At 45.6% G+C, this 25,026-nt stretch overlaps 1 protein-coding gene across 2 annotated transcripts in view; it reads right to left on the minus strand.

The window, feature by feature from the left end:
* TMEM50A (transmembrane protein 50A) overlaps nt 1-25,026 on the minus strand; it is a 455,243-nt gene that overhangs the window by 192,423 nt on the left and 237,794 nt on the right. For both annotated transcript variants that reach the window (XM_044060091.1, XM_044060090.1), the window contains exon 5: nt 23,932-24,024. In XM_044060091.1, coding sequence (XP_043916026.1) covers nt 23,932-24,024 — 93 coding nt within the window. The remainder of the gene's footprint in view (nt 1-23,931; nt 24,025-25,026) is intronic.

A 25,026-nucleotide genomic window follows, 5' to 3' on the forward strand; every position in this document is an offset into this window, starting at 1 on the left:
AAATATTGCAGTTCTGTTGAAGCAGCTGGCTCAAAAGGAGGCAGGGTCAGTTTTTCTAGAATGAAATTGAGGTCCCAAGCAGGTACTGGTTGCTTCCTTGGGGGTTTTATATTCTTAGCCCCTCTGAGGAACTGTCTTAAGAGAGGGTGAGAGAATAAAGGAGGATTAGTGTTGTATTCTGCAGAAATGGCTGAGGCATGGATTTTGATGGAGGAGAATGAAAGTCCACTGCTTAGCATCTCAGCTAGGTACTGTAATATTTGAGGTAAATTCAGTATTCCAGGATTCTGACCCTTTTTCTGATTCCAGGCACAAAACCGTTTCCATTTTGCGGAGTAGGCTTTTCTAGTAGAAGGCCTTCTGGCCTCCAAAATGACATCCTGCACCTCCTTGGAGAGTAGGGTCCGTTGTGAATTTAAGGAATCCTCCATGCAGCTAGATTTAGTGTTTTCAGCTGACTGTGAAGAGTTTTGAAGTTGTGCTGAGTCAGTAGAAGAGGCATTAGAGGCAGGATCCATGGTGGGGAATGAGTCAGGCTCCTCAGGAGTGGGTACCAGTGTTGTCTTGGCCAGTATGGAGCAATGAGAATCATCTTTGGTCTGTCTGCTCTGGCTTTTAATAGAACTTTGGGCAGCAGAGGAAGAGGTGGAAAGGCATAAACTGTCATTGTTGTCCAACTGAAAGAGAGTGCGTCCACTTTCCAGGCCTGTGGATGAAAGGTCCTTGAGCAGAATTTTGTCAATTGGTAATTTCTGTGGGTGGCAAAGAGATCTATGTCTGGCCTTCCCCATGCTTGAATTATCTTTGCAAAGACTTGAGGATGCAACTTCCATTCGTGTGGATCCGTCATATTTCTGCTCAGGTTGTCTGCCAGCATGTTTTCCTTGCCTGGCAGGAACTGTGCTTGAAGTTGGATTTGTAATTCCAGAGCCATGTTCCATAGAGACATGGCTAACCTGCATAGGGGATATGAATGGGTTCATCCCAGTTTGTTTATGTACCACATCACTGTGGTGTTGTCTGTCCTGATCAATAGCTGGCCTGGATGCAATAGGTCTTTGAAAGCCATAATGGCATTTATTACTGCTAGCATTTCCTTTTGATTGATGTATAGGTGCTTTTCTTTTTGTGACCATTTGCCCTGAATGCACCGATCTGTCATGTGCGCCCCCCAGGCGTAGTCCGAGGCGTCTGTTGTGATGACTTCATTTGCTTGAGGCTTGCAGAATGGGAGACCTATGTTTCTTTGGCATGCTAGAGCCCACCATAGAAATTCCTTTTGAAGACATGGAATCAGTGGTATAATTGTTTCCAAACTGTGGCTGTGTTGAGACCATAAGTTTTTTAGGTACCATTGAAGTTTCCTCATATGCAGCTTTGCACATGGGATTAGCAGGATGCAAGATGCCATGAATCCCAGAGCCTGCAGGATTTTCCTTGCAGTCAGCCTGGTCAGAGTTGCCAGTTTTCTGAAGTATTGAGTTAGTTGCCCTTGTTTCTCTGGCGTGAGGTAGGCCATCTGGGTGTTTGTATTCAAGCTGGCACCCAGGAAAATTATTGTTTGAGAGGGTATTAGTCTTGATTTCTTTTTGTTGACTGTGTATCCCAGAGAATTCAACAACATTATTACAAACGCCAGGTGTTTCAGAAGTATGTGCTTGCTGTCCGCTTGGATCAGGCAGTCGTCCAAATATGGGTATATTTGTATCCCTTGAAGTCTGCAGAAGGCAATTACTGATGCCAGGCATTTCGTGAACACTCTGGGCGCAGTAGATAAGCCAAAGGGCAATGCAGAGAATTGATAATGGGTTGAACCTGCAAGAAATCTGAGGTATCTTCAGCAATCTTGTCTGATTGGGACATGCAGGTATGCCTCCTTGAGGTCCAATGTTACCAGCCAAGACTCAATGCCCAGCATGGGAAGAAGCTGCTGTAATGTGAGCATCTTGAATTTTGGTACGAGTAAATACGTGTTTAGGATGGATAGGTCCAAAATAGGTCTCCAATCTTTGCCCTTCCTTGGTACCAGGAATAGTCTGGAATAAAAACCTAGACCCTGTTCTTGTGCAGGTACCTCTTGAATAGCTTTCATGTCCATGAGATCTGAAATTTGTTCTTGTGCCTCTGCCCTTTGATTGTGTGACAGGTTTGGCATGCCTCTCATTTTTGGAAGGGTGTGAAAGTGGAATCTGTAGCCTCTGTCTATGATGTCCAGGATCCATTTGTCTTTTGTGACAATATGCCAATTTTTCAAAAATAATGCCAGTTTTCTACCTAAAGGTGCTGCCATTTGAGCCTTGCTTGGCATGTAAAGGGGAAAGTCATTGGCTCTGCTTTCTGAATGGCTGTGAAAGTACAGTTTTGTACCTACCATAAATGTAGATGTTCGAGTGCTAATACAGCTGCAGTAATCAGATGGGTTTTCTGCCGTCAGGCGGGTCCTCCGAATTCCAAAGTCTAGGTCCGGCGTCGGTTGTTGTCGCTTTCTTTCCTGGCGTCAGTGAGGCAGGGGTATATAAGACACAGCCGACGCCATTTTCTTCAGTCTTTCTTGCCCCAGATGTCAGGTGCCCCCAGAAGGAAGGCAATACATAAATTATATTTATATACATGCAATGCAATATAATCAAAAATCAGTAGTTGCAAGCAAATATACCATAGAAGGATAACCCAATCAGGTTGTATGAAGAGGGGTTAGGCCCTAGGCCTTTACCAAGAGGGGAAGGAGGGAGGGAAAACTGTACTGCAGCTGTATTAGCACTCGAACATCTATATTTATGGTAGGTACAAAACTGTACTATGTTCATCGTGCATACAGCTGCAGTAATCACAGATGGGTAGAATCCAAAAGCTACGCACAGGGTGGTAGGCACTAGGTGGAACTGGGATGAGCCAGAATGCCCTGCAACACAGCAGTGGTAAAGCCTGCTCTAGTTTTGGAATATAAAGGCAGGTGGTAGTGTTTTGTGAAGGTATGCACAGAACTCCAAGTGGCTGCCTCCAAAATATCTTTGGTAGGAACTCCTCTGAGGAAGGCTGTAGAGGTAGCTGTGGCCCTGGTGGAGTGGGATCTGATGCCTGTAGGGACAGATTTTCCATGATAGGAGTAACAAAACCGTATGCAGTGGCCTATCCATTTTGAAATTGTCTGTTTGGTGACTGGCTTCCCTTGAGCTCCTACAGCATAGGACACAAAAAGTTCTGATTTCCTGAAAGGCTTTGTTCTGTCCAAATAACGTAGCTGTCTATGGATGTCTAAGGAGTGTAGCAGCCTTTCCCCTTTGTTTTGAGGATTGGGGTAAAAGGTAGGTAAGTGTATGGCTTGATTTAAAGCTACCCTGGATACCACTTTAGGCATAAATGACGGGTTGGTTCGAAGGGAAACCCTGTCCTGATGGAAGATGAGAAAGGGCTGCACAGCCATGAGGGCTTGTAGTTCCGAAACCCTACGAGCTGAGGTAATGGCCAGAAGGAAAGCTGTTTTCCAGGACAAATATTGCAAATCTGTTGAGGCAGCTGGTTCAAAAGGAGGCAATGTTAATTTTTCTAGAATGTAATTAAGATCCCAGGCTGGCATTGGTTGTTTCCTTGGTGGTCTTATATTCTTAGCCCCTCTGAGGAACTGTCTTAAGAGTGGGTGAGAGAATAAGGGTGGATCCGTGTTGAATTCTGCAGAAATGGCTGAGGCATGGATTTTTATGGAGGAAAATGAAAGTCCACTGTTCAGCAGCTCAGCTAGGTACTGTAATACCTGAGGCAAATTCAGTTTTCTAGGGTCCTGGCCTTTTTTCTCATTTCAAGAGCAAAACCGTTTCCATTTTGCGGAGTAAGCCTTTCTAGTAGATGGCCTTCTGGCCTCCAAAATGACATCCTGCACCTCTTTGGGGAGTAGGGTCTGTTGTGGTGTTAAGGAATTTTCCATGCAGCGAGATTGAGTGTTTTCAGCTGACTGAAGAGTTTTGTAGCTGTGCTGAGTCAGCAGAAGAGGCATTAGAGGTAGGGACCAGGGAGGAGTATGTGTTAGGCTCCTCAGGAGTGGGTACCAGTGTTGTCTTGGCCAGTCTGGAGCAATCAGTATCATCTTCGGTCTGTCTGCTCTTGCTTTCAAGAGTACCTTGGGCAGAAGAGGCAGAGGTGGGAAAGCGTAAACTGTCCATGCTGTCCAACTGAATGAAAGGGCGTCCACTCTCCAGGCCTTTGTTTGCAAGGTCCTTGAACAAAATGTTTCCAATTGATGATTCCTGTGGGAGGCGAAGAGATCTATGTCTGGCCTCCCCCACGCTTGGATTATCTTTGTAAACACTTGAGGATGCAACTTCCATTCGTGTGGATCTGTCATATTTCTGCTTAGATTGTCTGCCAGCGTGTTTTCCAAACCTGGCAAGTACTGTGCTTGAAGTTCGATTTGCCATTCCAGAGCCAAGTTCCAAAGTGTCATGGCTAGTCTGCACAGGGGGTATGAATGTGTTCCTCCTTGTTTGTTTATGTACCACATTACTGTGGTTTTGTCTGTTCTTATCAATAATTGTCCTGGATGCAGGAGGTCCTTGAAAGCTGTAATTGCATTTATCACTGCTAGCATTTCTTTTTGATTGATATAAAGGTGCTTTTCCTTTTGGGACCATTTGCCCTGAATGCACCTGTCCGTCATGTGCGCCCCCCAGGCGTAATCTGAGGTGTCTGTTGTGATTACTTGATTTGCTTGAGGCTTGCAGAATGGTAGACCTGTGTTTGTTTGACATGCTTGGGCCCACCATAGAAATTCCTTTTGCAAACATGGAATTATTGGTATTATTGTTTCCAAACTGTGGCTGTGTTGAGACCATAGGTTTTTTTTAGGTACCATTGAAGTTTCCTCATATGCAACTTTGCACATGGGATTAAAAGAATGCAAGATGCCATGAAGCCCAGAGCCTGCAGGATTTTCCTTGCAGTAAGCCTGGTACAATTTGCTAATATTTTGAAGTACTGAGTTAGTTGCCCCTGTTTTTCTGGCGTAAGATAGGCCATCTGGGTGTTTGTGTCCAAGTTGGCACCCAGGAAAATTATTTTCTGAGATGGTGTTAGCCTGGATTTCTCTTTGTTGATTGTGTATCCCAGAGAATTCAGTAACCATGTTACATAAGCCAGATGTTCCAGAAGTATGTGCTTGCTGTCCGCTTGGATCAGGCAGTCGTCCAAATAAGGGTAAATTTGTATCCCTTGAAGTCTGCAGTAGGCAATTACTGATGCCAGGCATTTTGTGAATACTCTGGGTGCAGTAGATAAGCCAAAGGGCAATGCAGAGAATTGATAGTGGATTGAACCTGCAAGAAATCTGAGGTATCTTCTGCATCTTTGTCTGATTGGGACATGCAGGTATGCCTCCTCGAGGTCCAATGTTACCAGCCAAAACTCCTTGCCCAGCATGGGAAGAAGCTGCTGTAATGTGAGCATCTTGAATTTTGGTACGAGTAAGAATGTGTTTAGGATGGATAAGTCCAAAATGGGTCTCCAGTTGGTTCCTTTCCTTGGTACCAGAAATAGCCTGGAATAAAAACCTTGGCCTTGTTCGTGAGTAGGTACCTCTTGAATAGCTTTCATGTCTATGAGCTTTGAAATTTGTAGTTGTGCCTCTGCCCTTTGATTGTGTGGCAGGTTTGGCATGCCTCTCATTTTTGGAAGAGTGTGAAAATGAAATCTGTAGCCTCTGTTTATAACGTCCAGGATCCATTTGTCTGTTGTGACAATATGCCAATTTCTTGTAAATAATGCCAGCTTTCCTCCCAAGGGTGCTGCCAGCTGAGACTTGCTTGGCATGGAAAGGAGGAAGTCATTGGGTTTGTTTCCTGTATTGTTGTGCACTGTCTTCGCCACCTCTTGGTGCTGGAGTTTGCCATTGCCTGCCCCTATATGATCCTTGTGATTGTCCTCTGCCCCTTGTGCCTGTATCTACCTTTTTGGGGTTTGTCGGGGGGGGGAAAGGACCATTTTTGAGAGGGCCAATTTCTGCTAAAGCGTGGTGGTTGAACCTGTAGAAAAGCTTTGACAGTTTGCATAGATTTGGCTTTTTCTTCCATTTTCCGTAGTATCTCCTCAGCATTAGTACCAAATAGCACATCCTTTTGTAAAGGAGCATCTAGTAGTTTAGCTTTCACATGATCAGGCAAGATTTGTTCCCTAAGCCAGGCATGTCTACGAATGACTGATCCTGTAACAGCAGCTCTACTTGAGGCCTCTAGGGCATCATAGCCACATTGTAAGGTGTGTTTACCCACTTGTTCTGCACTATGCATCATATCCTGCAACTCCTTCAAATCTGGTTGTTCAGGTTGAGACATTTTATTTCTTAATTGTGATAACAGAAACTGCTGGTATTTAAGCATATGAAACTGACAATTTAAGGCCCTCATGGCTAGGGTGGCCGAGGTATATACCTTTTCCCCCACCTTTCTAAGGATCTTGACTCTCTTCGAAGGTAGTGGATTCTTAGCAGTAGAGGCCTTCATTCCCTTGGGGCCTTGAGAAATGGTTTCAGGGTCAGCATTATGGCTTTTGTAAAGAAATTGGTGAGAGTTAGGAACTCTGTAGTACCTATCAGGCTTGACTGGGGCAGGAGGCAGGGAATCCGGATTAAGGCAAGCCTCCGAATAAACATCAAGTATGTCCAAGACAGGAGGTATCGCCAGAGGTCTGTGTTGAGGTAACAAAAGAAATTCCCCAAGTCTTTTCTTGGAATCAGACAAGTCTTGGCCTTCCCAATGGAAGTGTTCCCTCAAGGTGTGCAAGGTTTCCCCAAAAGAAAAATCCTCAGGAGGAGATACAGAAGGAATGGACTGCTCTGCATCAGAATCTTCAAAAGGGGAGTAAGAGTGTTCCTCTACATCAGAATGTTCTGAAAAAATGGAGCCCTGATCAGAAGAGGGAGAATCTTCCTCCACTCTGGGTCTCTTGTCTGGAGGGGGTTGGGAACCCCTGATAAGAGTAATTAAATCCTCTGCCATTTTAAGCATCTGCTTTTTAGGCATGGGGCCTGGAGATGGGCCCTGTGCAACAGGTCTCTTGGGATGCCTGGCTGATTTGGACTGAGTAAAGGCCTTAATGGAAAAGGAAGATGAGGGTCTAAAGACACCATGGGTGGAAGTGGACCTGTCCACATTAGGAGGCTCAACGCTCAGTGGCTTTGGTGGTTGTAGTCTGGGTATGGGCCGAGGTACCTGCGGTCTCGGTTACAGAAGACACCGCCAAAGAAGTGTCGTCGGTAGTCAGGGACTGCATAGGCGTCTCGCTGAGAACCGGACCACGTGTAGCCGGTTTTGGCGTGGTGTCGGTGGGGACCGCTGACCTCGCGTGTCAGTCCTTGCGGTTTTTGGACAAAACGGTAGTCGGAGACTCCGACGACATTTTATAATCAAAGGCTTTACCAAAAAAGTGTTGGGCGAATTCCGCCCGACGCTTAATAGTGCGTTTATTGAAAGTAGTGCAAAAGCGACAGCCCGAGACGTCGTGGTCTGGGCCTAAACAAGGTATGCAGAGGGAATGGAAATCCTTATGCGTTATTTGCTTCCCACAAGAAATACAATTGTTAACTTTTTCTGACATCGGTCTGAGGCAAGAAAAGTTTCTGAGGCAAGAAAAGTTTCCCCAACGGGGTACTTAGCTTTAAAGAAGACTTCGGTTTCCAATTTTTCGTAAATTCAGGAGCTGGCCGGCCGGCACTTGCGAACTGCTTCTGCTTCAGGCACCGCGCGGCAAAAAAGACTGAAGAAAATGGCGTCGGCTGTGTCTTATATACCCCTGCTTCACTGACGTCAGGAAAGAAAGCGACAACAACCAACGCCGGACCTAGACTTTGGAATTCAGCCGACCAAGGACCCGCCTGACGGCAGAAAACCCATCTGTGATTACTGCAGCTGTATGCACGATGAACATCTATCCTCACCACCTCTTGGTGTAGGTGCTTGCCATTGTCTGCCTCTAAATGATCCTTGAGATTGCCCTCTACCCCTCGGGTGCCTGTATCTACCTCTTTGAGGTCTGTCCGTGGCTGGAAAGGACCAATTTTTTGAAGGCCAATTTCTACTGAAACGTGGTGGTTGTACCTGTAGAAAATCTTTCACTGTTTGCATTGATTTTGCCTTTTCCTCCATTTTCTTTAATACCTCCTCAGCTTTAACACCAAACAATACATCTTTTTGAAGAGGTGCATCTAGTAATTTTGCTTTGACATGATCTGGTAAGGTTTGCTCTTTGAGCCAAGCATGTCTACGTATAACTGATCCTGTAACAGCAGCTCTACAGGAGGCCTCTAAAGCATCAAAACCACATTGCAAGGTATGTTTACCCACTTGCTCTGTACTATGCAACAAATCCTGCATCTCCAAGTCTGGTTGTTCAGGTTGCGACATTTTGCTTTTCAAATGAGATAACAAAAACTGTTGATACTTTAACATGTGGAACTGACAGTTTAATGCCCTCATGGTTAAGGTGGCCGAGGTGTATACCTTTTTCCCCCACCTTTCTAAAGCTCTGGAATCTCTCTGAAGGTAATGGATTTTTGGCAGTGGAGGCCTCAATTCCCTTGGGACCCTGTGAAATAGTTTCTGGGTCAGCCGCATGACTTTTGTATAGGAATTGGTGTGAATCAGGAACCCAGTAATACCTGTCAGGCTTGACTGGAGCTGGAGGTAAAGAATCTGGGTTAAGGCTGGCCTCTGAATACACATCATCTAGTATGTCCAAGACAGGAGGTATAGCCAGAGGCCTGTGCTGAGGGAGCAAGAGAAAATCCGAGCCTTTTCTTGGAGTCTGAGTACTCTTGGCCTTCCCAGTGGAAGTGTTCCCTCAAGGTATGCAAGGTTTCCCCAAAAGAGAAATCCTCAGGGGGAGGAGACAGAGGGAATGGGCTCCTCTGCATCAGAATCTTCAAAAGGGGAGTATGAATGTTCCTGGTCCTCAGAATGTTCTGGAGTAATGGAGGCCTGGTCCGAGGAAGGGTATTCTTCCTCCACTCTGGGCCTTTTGTCCGAGGGGGGTTGAGAACCCCTGATAAGAGTAATCAAATCCTCAGCCATTTTGAGCATCTGCTTTTTAGGCATGGGGCCTTGAGTGGGGCCCTGTGGAGCTTGTCTTTTAGTATGCATGGCTGCTCTAGATTTAGTGAAAGCCTTAATGGAAAAAGAAGAAGAGGGCCTGAAGACACCTTGAGAGGAGGCAGGCCTATCTAAACTCTGAGTTTCCCCGCCAAGAGTGGCTTCGGTATCTGTAGTCTGGGTGTGGACCGAAGAGCCTGCGACCTCGGGCACAGAAGACACCGCTAATGAAGAGTCATCGGTAGTCAGGGGCTGGGTAGGTGCCTCGCTGAGAACCGGAGCACCTGTAGTCTGCATTAGCATGGTGTCGGTAGAAGTCACGGACCTCACATGTCGGTCCTTATCTTTGCGTCTTTTACTCAAAACTGGAGTCGGAGTATCCAACGACATAATGTAATTAAATTTTTTGCCAAAATAGTGTTGGGCGAACTCCGCCCGACGCTTAATAGTGCGTCTGTTGAATGTAGCACAAAAACGACAGGCTGAGACGTCGTGGTCTGGGCCTAAGCAAGGAATACAGAGGGAATGGAAATCCTTATGCGGTATTTGCTTCCCACATGAAATGCAATTATTAACTTTGTCTGACATCGGTCTGAGGCAAGAAAAGTTTCCCCAACGGGGTACTTAGCTTTTAAGAAGTCTTCGGTTGAAAAATATTCGTAATCTCAGGAGCTGGCCGACCGGCATTTGCGAACTGCTTCTGCTTCGGGCACCGTGCGGCAAGAAAGACTGAAGAAAATGGCGTCGGCTGGTTCTTTTATACCCCTGTCGCACTGACGTCAGGGAAGAAGCGACATCCGACGCCGGACCTAGACTTTGGAATTCGGCCGACCGAGGACCCGCCTGACGGCAGGAAAACCCATCTGTTATGACTGCAGCTGTATGCACTATGAATATCTGTTTGATCAGAGGGTGAGAAAAGAGAGGTGGCTCCGTATTGTAATGAGCTGAGATGGCAGAGGCATGAATCTTAATTGATGTGAAGGAAAGGCCTTTGTGGAGCAGCTCTGCTAGGTAATCTAGAATTTGAGGTAAGGAGAGCATGGCTGTGCCCTTTCCTAGAGACTGGCTCCAAGAACATATCTTTTCCACTTTTCTGACTAGGATTTCCTAGTACTAGGCCTTCTGGCCTCAAGGATGACATCCAGCACTTGTTAGCTGAGGGTCGCTGGTGTAGTCTTCAGTTAAGAAGCCAGGCTGCAAGGTTCAGTGTTTGCAGCTGAGGATGAAAAATCTGTCCCTCCTGCTGGGACAGCAGGAAGGGGGTCTGATGTAGGCGCCAGGGTGGCACTGCTGTCAGACTACATAGGAGTGGGTACCAGTGCTGGCGTGGCCAGTCTGGTGCGATAAGGACTGTCCTTGGTCTGACCTGCTTGATCTTAAGTAGTACTTTTGAGAGGAGGGGCAGAGGGGGAAAGGCATAAATTGATAGATTTTCCCATGTAAAGGATAGAGCACCGCTCGCCATGCTTGGCTGTGGGGATTTCTGGTGCAAAGTTTGCTCAATTGATGGTTTTGGGGGGAGGCAAAGAGGTCCATCTCTGGTGTCCCTCACCTGTTGACTAGAAGTTTGAATGAGTTTGGTTCCAGTTTCCACTGGTGTGGGTCCAGTAGCTTTCTGCTCAAGTCATCTGCCAGTGTATTTTGTTTGCCTGGCAGGAACTGAGGTTGCAGGTGCACTTGGTTGCTCAAGGCTGTGTTCCACAGGGCCATGGCTAACCTGCTGAGTGGGTAGGAATGAGTTCCCCCCTGCTTATTTATGTACCACATAACTGTGGTGTTGTCTGTCTTTATCAAGAGTTGTGGTATTTGAAGGCTGTCAAAGCATTCTGTACAGCTAACATTTCTTTTTTGATTGATATGCAGGTGAATTTGTCCTGGGCTCCATTTGGCTTAAATGCATGTGCCTGCCATGTCAGCCCCCCAAGCATAGTCTGATGCACCTGTTGACAGGGTTTGGGCGGTGAAGGGTTGAGGGAAAGGAAGCCCCTTGTTGTGGTTGCAAGCCTCTGCCCACCAAAGGAACTTTGCCTTTAGACAAAGAATGATAGGAATCAGTGTTTCCAAGTCCTGAAAGAGTTGACACCAGAGACTTTAAGTACCATTGAAGTTTACTCATACGCAGACTTGCATATGGAATTAGTAGAATGCATGAAGCCATGAACCTTAGGGCTTGCAGTATTTTTCTTGCAGATAGCTGGGTCTTGGAGGCCATTGGTTTGAACTAGTTTGTCAAATGAGCCTGTTTTTCTGGAGTGAGGAATGCCATCTGGGAAGTTGTATGCAAGCTTGCTCCCAGGAATACAATCTTTTGGCTGGGCACCAGATGTGATTTCTTTTCGGTGATGGTGTACCCCAGAAAAGTTAAGTCTCTTTAAGAATGGCAGGTGCTGAAGCAGCAATTCCTGACTATTCGCCTGAATCAGGCCATCATCCAAGTATGGGTAAATTTGAATATTTCTCTGCCTGCAGTATGCAATGGGTGGAGCCAGGCAGTTTGTGAATACCATGGGCGCAGTAGATAAGCCAAAGGGAAGTGCAGAGAACTGATAATGCATAGAGCCTGCTCTGAAACGTAGATATTTCCTGCAAGATTCTCTTGTGGGGATGTGCAGATAAGCTTCTTTTAAGTCTAGGGTGACTAGCCAGGAGTCCTTGGCTAGCATAGGAAGGAGCTGTTGTAGTGTAAGCCTTTTGAATTTTGGGACCACCAGGGAGGTATTGAGAATGGACATATCCAAGATAGGGTGCCATGAGCTCCCTTTCCTGGGCACCAGGAACAGTCTGGACTAGAAACAGTGTCCCCTTTACTCTACTGTAACAGGTTGAATAACTACAATACTGAGAAGAGAAAGTACTTGCTTTTGAGCCTCTGCCCACTGGTTTGGAGGAAGGTCTGACACCCCGCTTGCGGTTGGCAGTGAGTGGAAGTAGAATCTGTATCCCTGGGATACAATGCTTAGGACCCATTGGTCCTGGGCAATGGACATCCCATTTTTTAGCATGCAGGGCGGGTTTTCCTCCTAGGCGTGCAAGTACTTAGGCATGGCTGGGAAGAACGATAGACAAGTCCTTGTGAACTTTTTCCATAAGGGGGTGGCTTACCACTCCCAGGTTTAGAGGTGGGAGCACTCCATTACTTAGATCTCTGCATATCCTGAGACTGTCGTCTTGGTGGTCTGTTGCCCTTGGGTTTGGACTGAGAAGGGCTGGGAGGGACTGGAAAGGACCAGTTTTTAGAAGGCCAATGCCTACTGAATCTAGGTGGCTGCACCTGTAAGAAATCTGTAGCAGTTTTTCCTCCATCTTTTTAAGAACTTCAGCTTTTGTGTCAAACAAGTGTTCCTGGTTCAATGGAGCATCTAGCAATTTCACTTTGCCATGGTCTGGCAGGATTTGTTCCTTCAGCCAAGCATGCCTTCTCAGTACAGACCCAGTGACAGCAGCCCTGCAAGATGCTTCTAAGGCATCAAAACCGCCCTGCAAACTATGTTTACTAACTTGGTTTGCAGAATGCATTAACTCTTGTAACTCTATTCTCTGCACAATCTGGAAGCAACATTATTTTCTGTTTAATTAGTTCCATGATATGCTGCTGATACTGCAACATGTGAAACTGGCAATTTAAACCTTTATGGCAAGAGTTGCAGAGGTGTATACCTTCTTACCTCATCTGTCTAAAGCTCTAGAATCCTTGTCCGAAGGGGTAGGATTTTTGGCTGTAGTGGCCTTAATACCTTTAGGTCCCTGGGAAATGGTCTCTGGATCCGCAGTGGGATTCTTAGAGAAATTTGCGTGAGTCAGGTACTCTGTAATACCTGATAGGCTTTCTAGGAGCTGGTGGTAAAGAATCAGGAGTAAGGCTGGACTCCATGAAGACATCATCTACAATATCCAGGACAGGGGGTATAAGCTAGAGGCCTGTACTGAGGCAAGTCTAAAAATTCTCGAGTCTCTTTTTGGACTGTGGGTAGTCCTGGCATTCCCAGCGGAAATGCAACCTTAAGATAAGCAATGTTTCACCAAAAGAAAAGTCCTCTGGAGGGGAGGCAGAGGGAATGGAATCCTCTGCATCTGAATCATCATAGGTAGATAAGGGAATGTCCTGGTAATCAGAGGGATCAGAGTCATCGGACACGCAGTCTGTAGAATCAGAAGGAAAATCAATCATTTGTCTTATAGAGGGGGAAGGCTGGCTTCCCCTAATTAAAGTTATAAGGTCTTCCGCCATTCTATGCATTTGTTTCCGTGGCATGGGAGCTTGAGCATGCGCTTTGGTCATCGGTTTTATAGCCATAGTGCGAACTCTGGGCCAGAGAAAGTCGGTAGTTTTAGTCAAAAACGAAGATGTCGGTTTAATACTAACATGAGAAGGTTGAAATACACCTTCAGAAGCCGGTGCCTGCACAGCGGCTCTGGACCCATCCAAGGGCATCAGAATCCTCATAGGTAGATAAGGGAAAATCCTGGTAATCAGAAGAAACAGAAATATCAGAATCCTGATCAGAAGAATCAGAAGGAAAATCAGTTCTAGGTCTCTTAGACAGGGAAGTCTGGCTTCCACTAATTAAAGTAATAAGGTCTTCAGCCATTCTAAGCATTTGTTTTTTTTAGGCATATGGGTCTGACCATGCAGTTTGGACGTCGGTTTTCTAGGCGTGGGTCGAGTTTTAGGCCTGGATGAAGAAGATGGCATTGGTTTAAAATGCAAATCTGTAGGCCTGAATACACCCTCAGAAGCCGGTGCCTGCACAGTGGCTCCGGACCCATCCAAGGTAGAGACATCCGCAGGTTCCATAGTCTAAGCATCTCGCAGCATACCGGACTCTGAATGGGTCTCAGCAGAGGCCTGCAAATCTGAAGTAGCAGGTATCAGGGGCTGTATAAGCACCTCACTGAGTACCGGCGAACTGGCGACTAGCTTAACGGAAGCGTCGTCTGCAGTTTTGGACCTATGCGGTCTCTTTATCCTTACATTTTTTTTGGAATAATCGGTAGTCGGATGGCTTACCAAAGCCATTTCTGGATAGTTATACTGAGTACCAAAATAATTTGCTGCAAAAATAGACAGATGACCAATAGTTCAGGGGTTGAATAAGGCACAAAACTGATAGCGAGGGACTTTGTGGTCTGGGCCTAAGCAAGGAATGTAGTACGAATGAAAATCTTTGAGGTATTTGCTTTCCACAGGTAAGACAATTGTTAACTTTTACTGACACCTGTTAAGAGCAAGAAAAGGATCCTCAATGGGGTACTTGGCTTTTTTAAAGACTTTGGTTCTAAAACTCGAAAACAAAAATTTCGGGAGTCTGCCAACAGGCACATGAGAACTGCTTCTGCTTCGGGCACAGCGCGGCAAGAAAGACTGATGTAATGGTGTTGGCTGCATGTTTTATACCCCTGATGACCTGACGTCATGGAAGAAGAGACAACATCTGACGCAGGAATCCAAGACTCTGGTATTCAGGCTGGCTGAGGGCTACCTGCAGGCAGATAAATCAAGTGCAATGACTGCAACAGTGAAACACGAAGAACATCTGTAGGGAGGTTGCTGCCTGCAGCACTGGACATCCAGTCAATATACCAAAGTCTTAGGAGCAGGGGTAAGTGCTGCGTTGCTTGTAAGAGACAAACAGACATCCGCTATAAAAGTGACGTCTGCACGTACCACCTTCAGAAATGACTGCCACATACAGTAATACTCCTGGGAAGCAAGGAAAGGAAAGATAAGTAAAACTAAGAAAAGAAAAGTCCAGTTTTGTACCTACCATAAATGTAGATGTCCGAACAGGATAGCATCTGCAGTCATAACAAATGGGTTGTCCTGTAGTCAGGCAGCCCTTCGGTCGGCCGGATTCCAAAGTCTGGGTCCGGCTTCGGCTGATGTCGCATTTCACCCGACGTCATCTCTGCTGGTCTTCGGGTATAAAAGCATCAGCCGACGCCATTTTCCTCAGTGTTTCTTGCCCCAGATGCCAGTTGCCCTCTAGGAAAGCTAAATTTTGGATAAATGCCAATGTTTCCAAAATAGTAGAAGGCAAACACAAAAAATAAGCATGTATGTACATATATACAAACAAATACACCATAAGAGACTCCCCCCCAGCTAGCTATTAGGAGGGTAAATACCCTAGGAGTACCACAGAGGGGAAGGAGGGTGGGTAATCCTGACTGCAGATGCTATCCTGTTCGGACATCTACATTTATGGTAGGTACAAAACTGTACTATGTCCTTCAAGGATGCATCTGCAGTCATAACAAATGGGTAGAATACCATAGCCAAACTAGGGGAGGAGGAAGAAGAATTATGGAGTAGTTAGGATCCCTTGCAATACAGCAGTGGCAAACCCTGCTCAGGATCTAGAGTATAGAGGTAAATTATAATGCTTGGCAAATGTATGCACGGAGGTCCAAGTAGCCGCCTCAATAATGTCCTTGGTTGCCACTCCTCGTAAGAAAGCTGTGGTAGTGGCTGTAGCCCTTGTAGAATGAGGTCTTATGTTCTGTGGAACTGGTTTTCCATGGTAGGAGTAACAGAATCTTATGCAATTTCCTATCCATTTGGAGATTGTCTGTTTGGAAATTGCTTTTCCTTCCCTTCCTGTTGCATAGGCTACTAAAAGCTGGTCAGTTTTTCTGTTACTTTTGGTTCTGTCCAGGTAGTAGCGTAACTGTCTATGTACATCCAAGGTATGCAGCAGCCTTTCCCCCCCTGTTCTGTGGATTGGGAAAGAAGGTAGGTAGGTGGATTGCCTGGTTTAAAGACACTCTGGATACCACCTTGGGCATAAAAGTAGGATTAGTTCTCATGGACACTATCTTGATGGAAGATTAGGAAGGGTTGCACTGCCATTAAGGCCTGTAGTTCCGAAACCCTCCTTGCTGAAGTAATTGCCAGTAGGAAAGCAGTTTTCCATGATAGGTGTTGAAGGATCTGCTGTTGCTGCTGGTTCAAATGGAGGGAGTGTCAATTTTTCTAGCACAAAGTTCAAGTCCCATGCTGGTAATGGTGGTTTCCTAGGAGGTTTTACATTCTTGATCCCTCTGAGGAATTGCCTGAGTAGAGGATCTTGAAAAGACAGGCGGATCGAAGCTGTATTCTCTTGGAAATAGCTGATGCATGTATCTTGATGGAGGAATAGGACAGGCCCGTATGTAGAAGCTCTGCCAAGTACCCCAGGATGTTAGCCATATCTATGTTCGAGACATCTTTTCCTCTTTCAGTACTCCAAATGACAAACCTTTTCCATTTTCCTGCATAGTTCCTTCTTGTTGAAGGTCTGCGGGCTTCAAGGATAATGTCTTTAACCCTTTGGGATAAGTCCGGGTTAGTAGCTGTTATGTGATGTTCCAGGCAGTCAGTTGCAAGGTTTTTAGGTTTGGGTGCATGATGTTGTAGTTGTTCTGAGTTAACATCAAAGGCATCAGGGGTATTGGCCACATTCTCCCCTGAGACATGCTCCTCAGCAAAGGATACCAGTGTTGTCTTGGCCAATTCGGAGCTATCAGAATTATTCTTGGACGTTTCTCTTTGATTTTCAGTAGTACCTTGTGCATCAAAGGCAGAGGTGGAAATGCATATGCTGTCAGGCCTTTCCAACTGAAGGGCCTTGAAGATGTCTGGGTGTAGCATCCATTCGTGAGCATCAGAGGTGGTTCTGCTTAACATGTCTGCTAGGGTGTTTTCTTTTCCCGGCACAAATATTGCCTGTAACTGGATGTTGTAGCTCAGAGCCATATTCCAAAGGTCCAGAGTCATTCTGCATAGGGGGTATGAATGAGTGCCTCCCTGTTTGTTGATGTACCACATGACTGTGGTGTTGTCTGTCCTTATCATTAAATGGCCTTCTTTGAGGAATGGTTTGAATTTCTGAATTGCTAGTTTTACTGCCAGCAATTCTTTTTGGTTTATGTGCAGGTGCAGCTGGTCTGGAGTCCACGATCCTTGTATGCACTTGTCCAACATGTGCGCCCCCCAGCCTAGGTCTGAGGCGTCCGTTGTGATGGTTTGGTTTGCTTGAAAGTTGTGGAAGGGCAAGCCTGGGTTAGACTGGCATGCTTGAGCCCACCATAGGAACTCTTGTTTCAGGCATGGGATTAGTGGGATTTCGGTTTCTAAGCTGTGCCTGTGTTAAGACCATAAATTCTTTAGGTACCACTGTAGTTTTCTCATATGCAGTCTGGCATGGGGGACCAGGATTATGCATGATGCCATGAAGCCCAAGGCCTGCAGTACTTTTCTTGCTGTTAGTTTGTGCTGCTTTGTTAATGCCAAGAAGTAAAGAGGAGTTGTGCTTGTTTTTCTGCAGTTAGGAATGCCATTTGTTTTACTGTGTCCAATTCCACCCAAGAATGTTCTTGTCTGGGATGGTATCAGTCTTGACTTTTTAAATTGACTGTGTATCCCAGGGCTTGTAGTAAGCAAATGACTCTTTGTAAATCTGTTGTCAGCTTGCTTTTGTTGTCCGCTTGTAACAGGCAGTCGTCCAGGTATGGATAAATTTGGATTCCTGTAGCCTGCAATGAGCGATTACTGATGCCAGGCATTTTGTGAATACTCTGGGCGCAGTAGATAAGCCAAAGAGCAATGCTGAGAATTGATAATGCTCTGATCCTGCAAGAAAACTGAGGTATCTTCTGCAATTTGGTCGTATGGGGACGTGCAGGTATGCCTCCTTGAGATCTAGAGTTACCAGCCAACACTCCTTGCCCAGCATGGGAAGAAGTTGCTGTAGGGTCAGCATTTTGAATTTTGGTACAATGATGTATGTGTTTAAGACGGACAGGTCGAGAATAGGTCTCCAACTTTTCTCTTTTCTTGGTACTAGGAAGAGTCTGGAGTAGAATCCTTTGCCCTGTTGTGTTATTGGTACTCTTTCCACAGCTCTCATCTTTGTTAATTGAGCTATCTGCTTTAGAGCTTCTGTTTTTTGATTTGGAGGTAGGTTTGGCATTCCTCTTTTTACTGGTAAGGTGTGGAAGTTGAACCTGTAGCCTTGGTCTATGGTTTGCAAAATCCACTTGTCTTTTGTGATATAGTGCCAATTTTTCGAAAATAAGGCTAACTTTCCGCCTAAAGGTGCTGCTATTTGCTCCCTGGTAGGCGGTGTCAGAGTCAAGTCACTGTGATTGTCCTGTTGCAGTGGCAGTGGTTGTGTCTGTGTCTCTCTGGTTATTGCCTTGCCACTGGCGTCCTCTATAGGCACCTCCTCTGGATTGATTTCTGCCTCTAGAGCGTCTATTCCTGCCTCTGAGATTTTGAGGAGTCTGGAAAGGACCAATTTTTGGCAGGCCAGTTCCTGCTAAACCTTGGGGGCTGAACCTGTAAGAAATCCTTAACTGTTTGTACAGATTTTGCCTTCTCTTCCATTTTCTTCATTACTTGCTGAGCAGGTGTACCAAATAGACTGGCCTTATCCATAGGAGCATCTAACAGCTTTAACATGATCCGGCAAAACCTGTTCCTTCAACCATGCATGCCTTCTTATCACTGTGCCAGTCATGGCTGATCTAAATGAAGCCTCCAGTGCATCATAGCCACATTTTAAAGAATGGTTACTAACCTGCTGAATGTTATTCACCATTTCTAAAACATATTTCTTATCTAAGGAGTCATCAGAGGACAGCTTCTTAGTTAATTGATCAAGCATAAACTCTTGGTATTGGATCATGTGAAACTGACAGTTTAAAGCTCTAGCTGAGAGAGTAGCAGAGGTGTAAACTTTTTTCCCCCATCTCTCTAAGGACCTGGATTCCCTTTCAGAAGGGAGAGGGTTTTTGCTGAGGTCGAAGCTACTGCCTTAGGCCCCTGGGATATAGTCTCAGGATCTGCAAGTGGGGCCTTGTATAGGTGGTGATGAGTGTCTGGCACCCTGTAAAATCTATCTGGTTTGGCAGGGGCTGGAGGTAAAGTATCAGGAGCAGTGCAAACATCATTAAATGCATCATCCACAACAGGCAGAACTGGAGGTATAGCTAAGGGCCTATGTTGTGGTAAGTGCAGAAAGGTCCTAAGCCTTTTTCTTGAATCTGAGAAATCTTGTCCCTGCCATTGGAATTGTTCTCTCATGGCATGTAAGGTTTCCCCAAAGGAAAATTCCTCTGGTGGAGAGGCAGATGGAATGGATTCTTCAGCATCGGAATCTTCATAAGTAGAAAAAGGAGCCTCTGGCTGATCTGTAATGTCTGAGTCATCCGAAGAATCAGAGGACACTGGCTCGGGGGGCTCTGCTCTAGGTCTCTTTTCTGGAGGCTGAGAGGCCCTGTCTGGGGGAGATTGAGATCTACTAATTAAGGAGATTAAATCCTCTGCCAGAGTAAGCATTTGTGAACTAGAAGTGGGCCTATGTGAGGGGGTCTTAACAGGCACTGATTTAACAGTTTTGGCTGCTTTAGCCCTGGCAAAGGCCTTTATAGACATGGCTGCAGGAGGCCTAGCAGCACCACGTGCTGGGGTAGAGACATCCAAAGGGATGGTGTCTGATAATTCACTAGGAACCACAGTAGTAGGCAAAACTTCAGAGGCCGATTCAACTAAGGTAGCAGGAGCCTCAGTAGTAGTCATGGATTCGGCTGAAGATTGACCCGTTTTCTCGGTTTCGGCCGAAACAGAGACACTCGCGGCTTGCTTAACCGTGGTTTCGGCCGAAACCGCGGACCGCGAGTGTCAGTCTTTTTCTTTGCGTTTTTTAACAATTTGGGTAGTCGGAGGATCCGACGGCATAATGTACGCAAAATCTGAGCCGAAAAACTGTTCAGCAAACTCCGACCGACGCCTAAGCGTTCGTCGGTTGAAGGAAGCACAGGCTAAACAGGCTGCTACGTGGTCTGGGCCTAAACAAGGTAGGCAGTAAGAGTGGAAATCTTTATGAGGTATTTGTTTCCCACAAGTTAAACAGTTATTTACTTTTTCTGACATCGGCTGAGGCAAGAAAGAGTCCCCAACGGGGTACTTAGCTTTTAGAAGTCTTCGAAGTAGTATTCGGTAGTAGTAATCTCTGGATCTGACCGACCGGCACTTGCGAACAGCTTCTGCTTCGGGCGCCACGCGGCAAGAAAGACTGAGGAAAATGGCGTCGGCTGATGCTTTTATACCCGAAGACCAGCAGAGATGACGTCGGGTGAAATGCGACATCAGCCGAAGCCGGACCCAGACTTTGGAATCCGGCCGACCGAAGGGCTGCCTGACGACAGGACAACCCATTTGTTATGACTGCAGATGCATCCTTGAAGGACATCACACAGTGCCAAAACTGACTGCCACAACTTTACTGGTGCCCTCCTGGTACCTCGGCTACTGCCTTCATGGGATAATTGCTTAGACCAATTGCATTGTATGATACTGCCTTCATGATGGGATGGACTTTCACATACTGTATGGAAGTTTTATGCACATGCATTAGTACCTTGTATGCAGGTTGGAAATTGTTGCACAAAATTTTTTTTTACTGGTTTATGCACTAGCACTTTAAGGTCAATTGAAGATAATTAAAGTTTTTGTATATGAATGACTGCAATTGGTGTAAGCAAATTATCCTATGAAGGCAGTAACCGAGGTACCAGAAGGCACCAGTAAAGTCGTGGAAGTCAGTTTTGGTTCAGTTTCTTTTCTTAGATAGACAAGTAAAACTATTTTGGTTGTTTATTTATGCAGAGCAAGGAAAGGAAGTTTTTCAGACCCACATATGCCACCATCCAAAGGAACCCAATAAATGTATGTGCCTGTTACAGTGTCCTGTTTGGAGAGAATAGGGAAAGTCACTCCAGATGGACAAAACAGAGCAAGAGGGGATTGCAGGGAGGACTGAATACTGCAACATGGAAGAGAAGGACATCTAAGGCTATGGTAAGTTCTTACACAACTATTCTATTGTCCTTCTATTCTCATGTTGCAGTATTCATAACAGTAGGGAGAGTACCCAAGTTTTAGGTATGATCATGAGAGGAATGCAGAGACGTCTGATCTACGAGACCCTGCAAAGCTGACCTAGAAAACCCAGTTCTGACTCTGGAGACTAAGTCTAACTTGTAGCGCTTGGTAAAGGTATGGACTGAGGACCAGGTGGCCGCTTCCAGTATGGAAGCGCAGTCCATCCCCCTGAAAAAGGCTGCTGAAGAGGCAGCTGCCCTAGTAGAATGTGCTCTCCTACTGGTAGTTAAAACCTTTCCATTAATTAAATAACAGGCAAAGATAGCTTTAGAAATCCATGAAGATATAACCTGTTTAGAGACAGTCTTCCCCAAAGCCCTTGGGTGAAAGCAGATAAACAGCTGGTCAGACTTTCTAATGGATTTGGTCTTGTCCAGGTAATATCCAAGCTGCCTATGAACATCCAAGGAATGTAGGGTTCTTTCAGATGGATTTTGAGGTTGAGGGAAAAAACAGGGAGGTTAATGGCTTGATTTAAGGACAGTTCATTAACCACTTTAGGCATGAACGAGGGGTTAGTCCTAAAGGAGACCCTGTCCTTATGGAAGATGAGGTAAGTGGGGTTAGCCATCAAGGCCTGGATTTCAGAGACACTCATGGCAGATGTGAGGGCTACCAGCAGTACTGTTTTCCAAGTACACAGTTTCAGAGATGCTGAGTGAGCTGGTTCACATGGAGAAAGTGTGAGTTTTTCAAGGACAAAATTAAGGCCCCATGAAAGTGGACCCCTCTTAATAGTTTTATCTCTAATCTGGATGCCAAGGGGGGACAGGCAGAAATGGCTGACAATTGTACCTTAACAGAAGAGTAAGTCAGTGCTGAATGTAGAAGCTCACACAAGTAAGAAAGGACCATAGGTACAGAAATAAGAAAAGAGTCCTGTATTTTTGATACACCCTGGAGAATCTTTTCCATTTTGCCACAATTTCTCCTGGTACTAGGTTTCCTGGCCTCCTGCAGGACATGGAGTACATCCACTGAATATAGGTGTCTGAAGGCGATCAGAACTCTATCACCCATACAGTGAGTCTGAGGTTGAGCCCCTGAGGGTAAGAGTGACCCCCTGTCTTGTGGGAGTAGGTTGAATTGGTGGGGTAACCTGTGGTGATTGCCCTTGGAGAATAGATGGAGTGGAAACCAATACTGTCTTGGCCAAAAGGGAGTCACCAGCAGGATTTCTGGTTTGTCCTTCTGAATTTTCAGAAGGACCTTTTGAATCAGTGTGAAGGGGGAAAGGTATAAAGATACATCCCCACCCAAGAAAAAGAGAAGGTGTCCACCCTCCAAGCCTGTGGATGTGGATCCTTTGTGCAAAGCAGAGGCATCTGCCTATTCTGGGAGGAGGCAAGCAGATTTGCCTGAGGAATAACCCCACCTGTAAATGAGATCCAAAAAACACCACCCTGTGAAGCATCCATTCATGAGAGGGTGCAGGGGTTCTGCTGAGAGTCTGCTATCATGTTTGCTGCTGAAGGAATGTACACTGCTTGTAGGTGAATGTGCACTTCTGCTGCTAGGGACCAAATCTGAATTGCCTGGCTAAAGCATGGGTAGGACCTTACCTCCCCTTGCTAGTTGATATGCCACAGGACAGTCATATTGACCGTGACAACTTTTAAGGTGCCTGGTTGGAGAACTGGATGGTTTGCAAGGCTAAGAGAGGAGTCCTCATCTCTTTAACACTGATATTGTCCCTTTGTCTGAGGGAGAACCACTCTCCCTGAACCTTGCTTTGTGTGTTGTGGGTTTGCAGGACTGCTCCCCAACCCAGGTCTGAAGCATCTGTGAAGATTTGTTGTGAGGATCTGCAAATATATACCCTGGTTGAGGCATATGGCTGCAATCCACCATTGCACCTCTTTTTGCAGCCATGGAAGGAGAGGTAGAGGAGCATCCAGGGGGTGTGAATGTTGGTTCCACAGACTCCTCAGCACCCACTGAAATTTTCTCATATGCAGCCTTGCTAAGGAGAGCATGGGTATCAAGGATGCCATGTGGCCTAGGACCCTCAGGAATTCCCTGGCTGATAATGTTTGGAGAGAGAGGAGTGTTTGGAGGTAATGTGTGATGGTTTCCACTTTCTGGCAAGGAAAGACTGTCATCTGATCTGTTTTTATCCTGCACCCCAAGAAAACCAGGTCTTGGGTGGGTGTCAGGTGAGATTTTTCCCGGTTCACAGGGAACACTAGGTTTGCCAGGGTATTGGTCACCTAGCGTAGGTGGTGATGGAGGATGTGACAATCCTGATGAAGTATCAAGAGGCCGTCTAGGTATGGATATATTTGAAAGCCCTGCACTCTGCAGTGGGTAATAACTGGAGTTAGGCACTTTGTGAATACTCTGGGGGCTGTGGAAAGCCCAAATGCCAATGCAGAAAATTGAAAATGCATGGAAAAGCATAGGAACTTCCTGTAACTGTGTCATCCTGCAGAACTACTAACACCATATAACTGATCCTCTGGTACTACTTACACCTCCTAAACCATCCCCTGGTACCACTAACACCTCCTAAATGACTCTGGGTACTACTACCACCTCCTAAACAATTCCCGGGTACTACTATCACCTCAGAAGTGAGCCACTGACTACTAAAGCATCTGAAAACTCTCACTGTACAGATCTGCCAGTCTCTCCACAAGAAGAAAACATGCTAAGATAGAAATTTGTAAATGTCACAAAGGACAAAGTAACTATACTGTACAAGCCAAATTTCAGGTCTGTTTGCATACAAGTGATGTGGTGATTAGGGGGTAACAATATAAAAGCAAGGAAACCATCTTTGGACTGCACATTATTTTCATTCTGAGTATGCACAGAAAATCTCTACACCATACAGATTTCTGAACTTCTTTTAGCTGTTTAAACAATCTTATCAGAAAGTATAACATGTACATTCTACACAGATGTAGCACAATGATGAAAACTACTCACTGGTTACAACGTAACCTCCAAAGAGGATCCACATTGAAGCGATCAAAGAGCCAAATGCCAGCATAAATCCTATAAACAGCCAGATGCGAGCACCTGAAACACAACACATCAAAAATGTACTGTTACGTACGTAATGCAGCACAAGATATACACTTCGAACATTCTTCCAGCTGCTACATGCATTAAACATACTTAAATATAAAGCTTATGCAGTAATTTCAGTAAATTATTACATACGGATATAATAGTTATGTACTTGCTTACCACAACAATAGGTAAGGATAAGTAGGCAGCAGGATGAAAGACGTATTAGGATAGCTCAGCATGTAAAACTTTCATCCCCCTCCCCATCCCATAATGCATCACAATGCTGTTCTTCTTCACATCTATAACATGCTATGCCAAGCTGACAGAAAGACTAACACCTCAAGAGTCTAGTCGGAAATGGAAACCCTCCCTAGACTAACTCAAAAGACAGGTGGGAAAGGAGGAGGATGTTACCCAAGATGCGCCGGCTCACCAAAATTTATCACTATACCAAGTATAGAACAGCCACATCTGGTATGAAGGGGTCCATCCTCAGTAACAGCAGGTGGGAGAGTTACAAACTCTTTCCTTCTGGGGAAGTCTCCCATATCAGAGGATATCCCTCTATAACAGAACCCCACAGGAAGATGTGAGCTTGGATATGAATATGTTTAACAGAACACCCAGGGAGGGAGGATAAGGAGGACACCTAGCCGATTCTAAAGGGGGCAGCAACCTAATGGCTCATTGCAATATGCAGCATATGGGCCTGGCAAGATACATGAGCAGTGAGATGCTCAGTCAGGAGGTTGAGCATGCACTTCCCAATATCAGAGTTCACAGAGCTGAAACGCTATCAAGAGAAAACAGGAGTTAGAGCACTCTCCTCAGAATGCAGCATGACACTGCATCAACATCCTTAATTTCCACACCAGACCCAGATTATGTTCACTGTCAGGTTGAGCTTGGGAGAGGCTAAGGCAGGTCCAGCAGACCTGATGAATAGAGGAGCTGGAGGCAGCTAATGGTCAGATGCAGGAAAAGAAAAAAAGGGAGAACACCAGGTAC

The sequence above is a fragment of the Protopterus annectens genome, chromosome 1.part2, assembly GCF_019279795.1.
Source record: "Protopterus annectens isolate FY-2018-M chromosome 1.part2, PAN1.0, whole genome shotgun sequence".
NCBI lineage: Eukaryota > Metazoa > Chordata > Ceratodontiformes > Protopteridae > Protopterus > Protopterus annectens.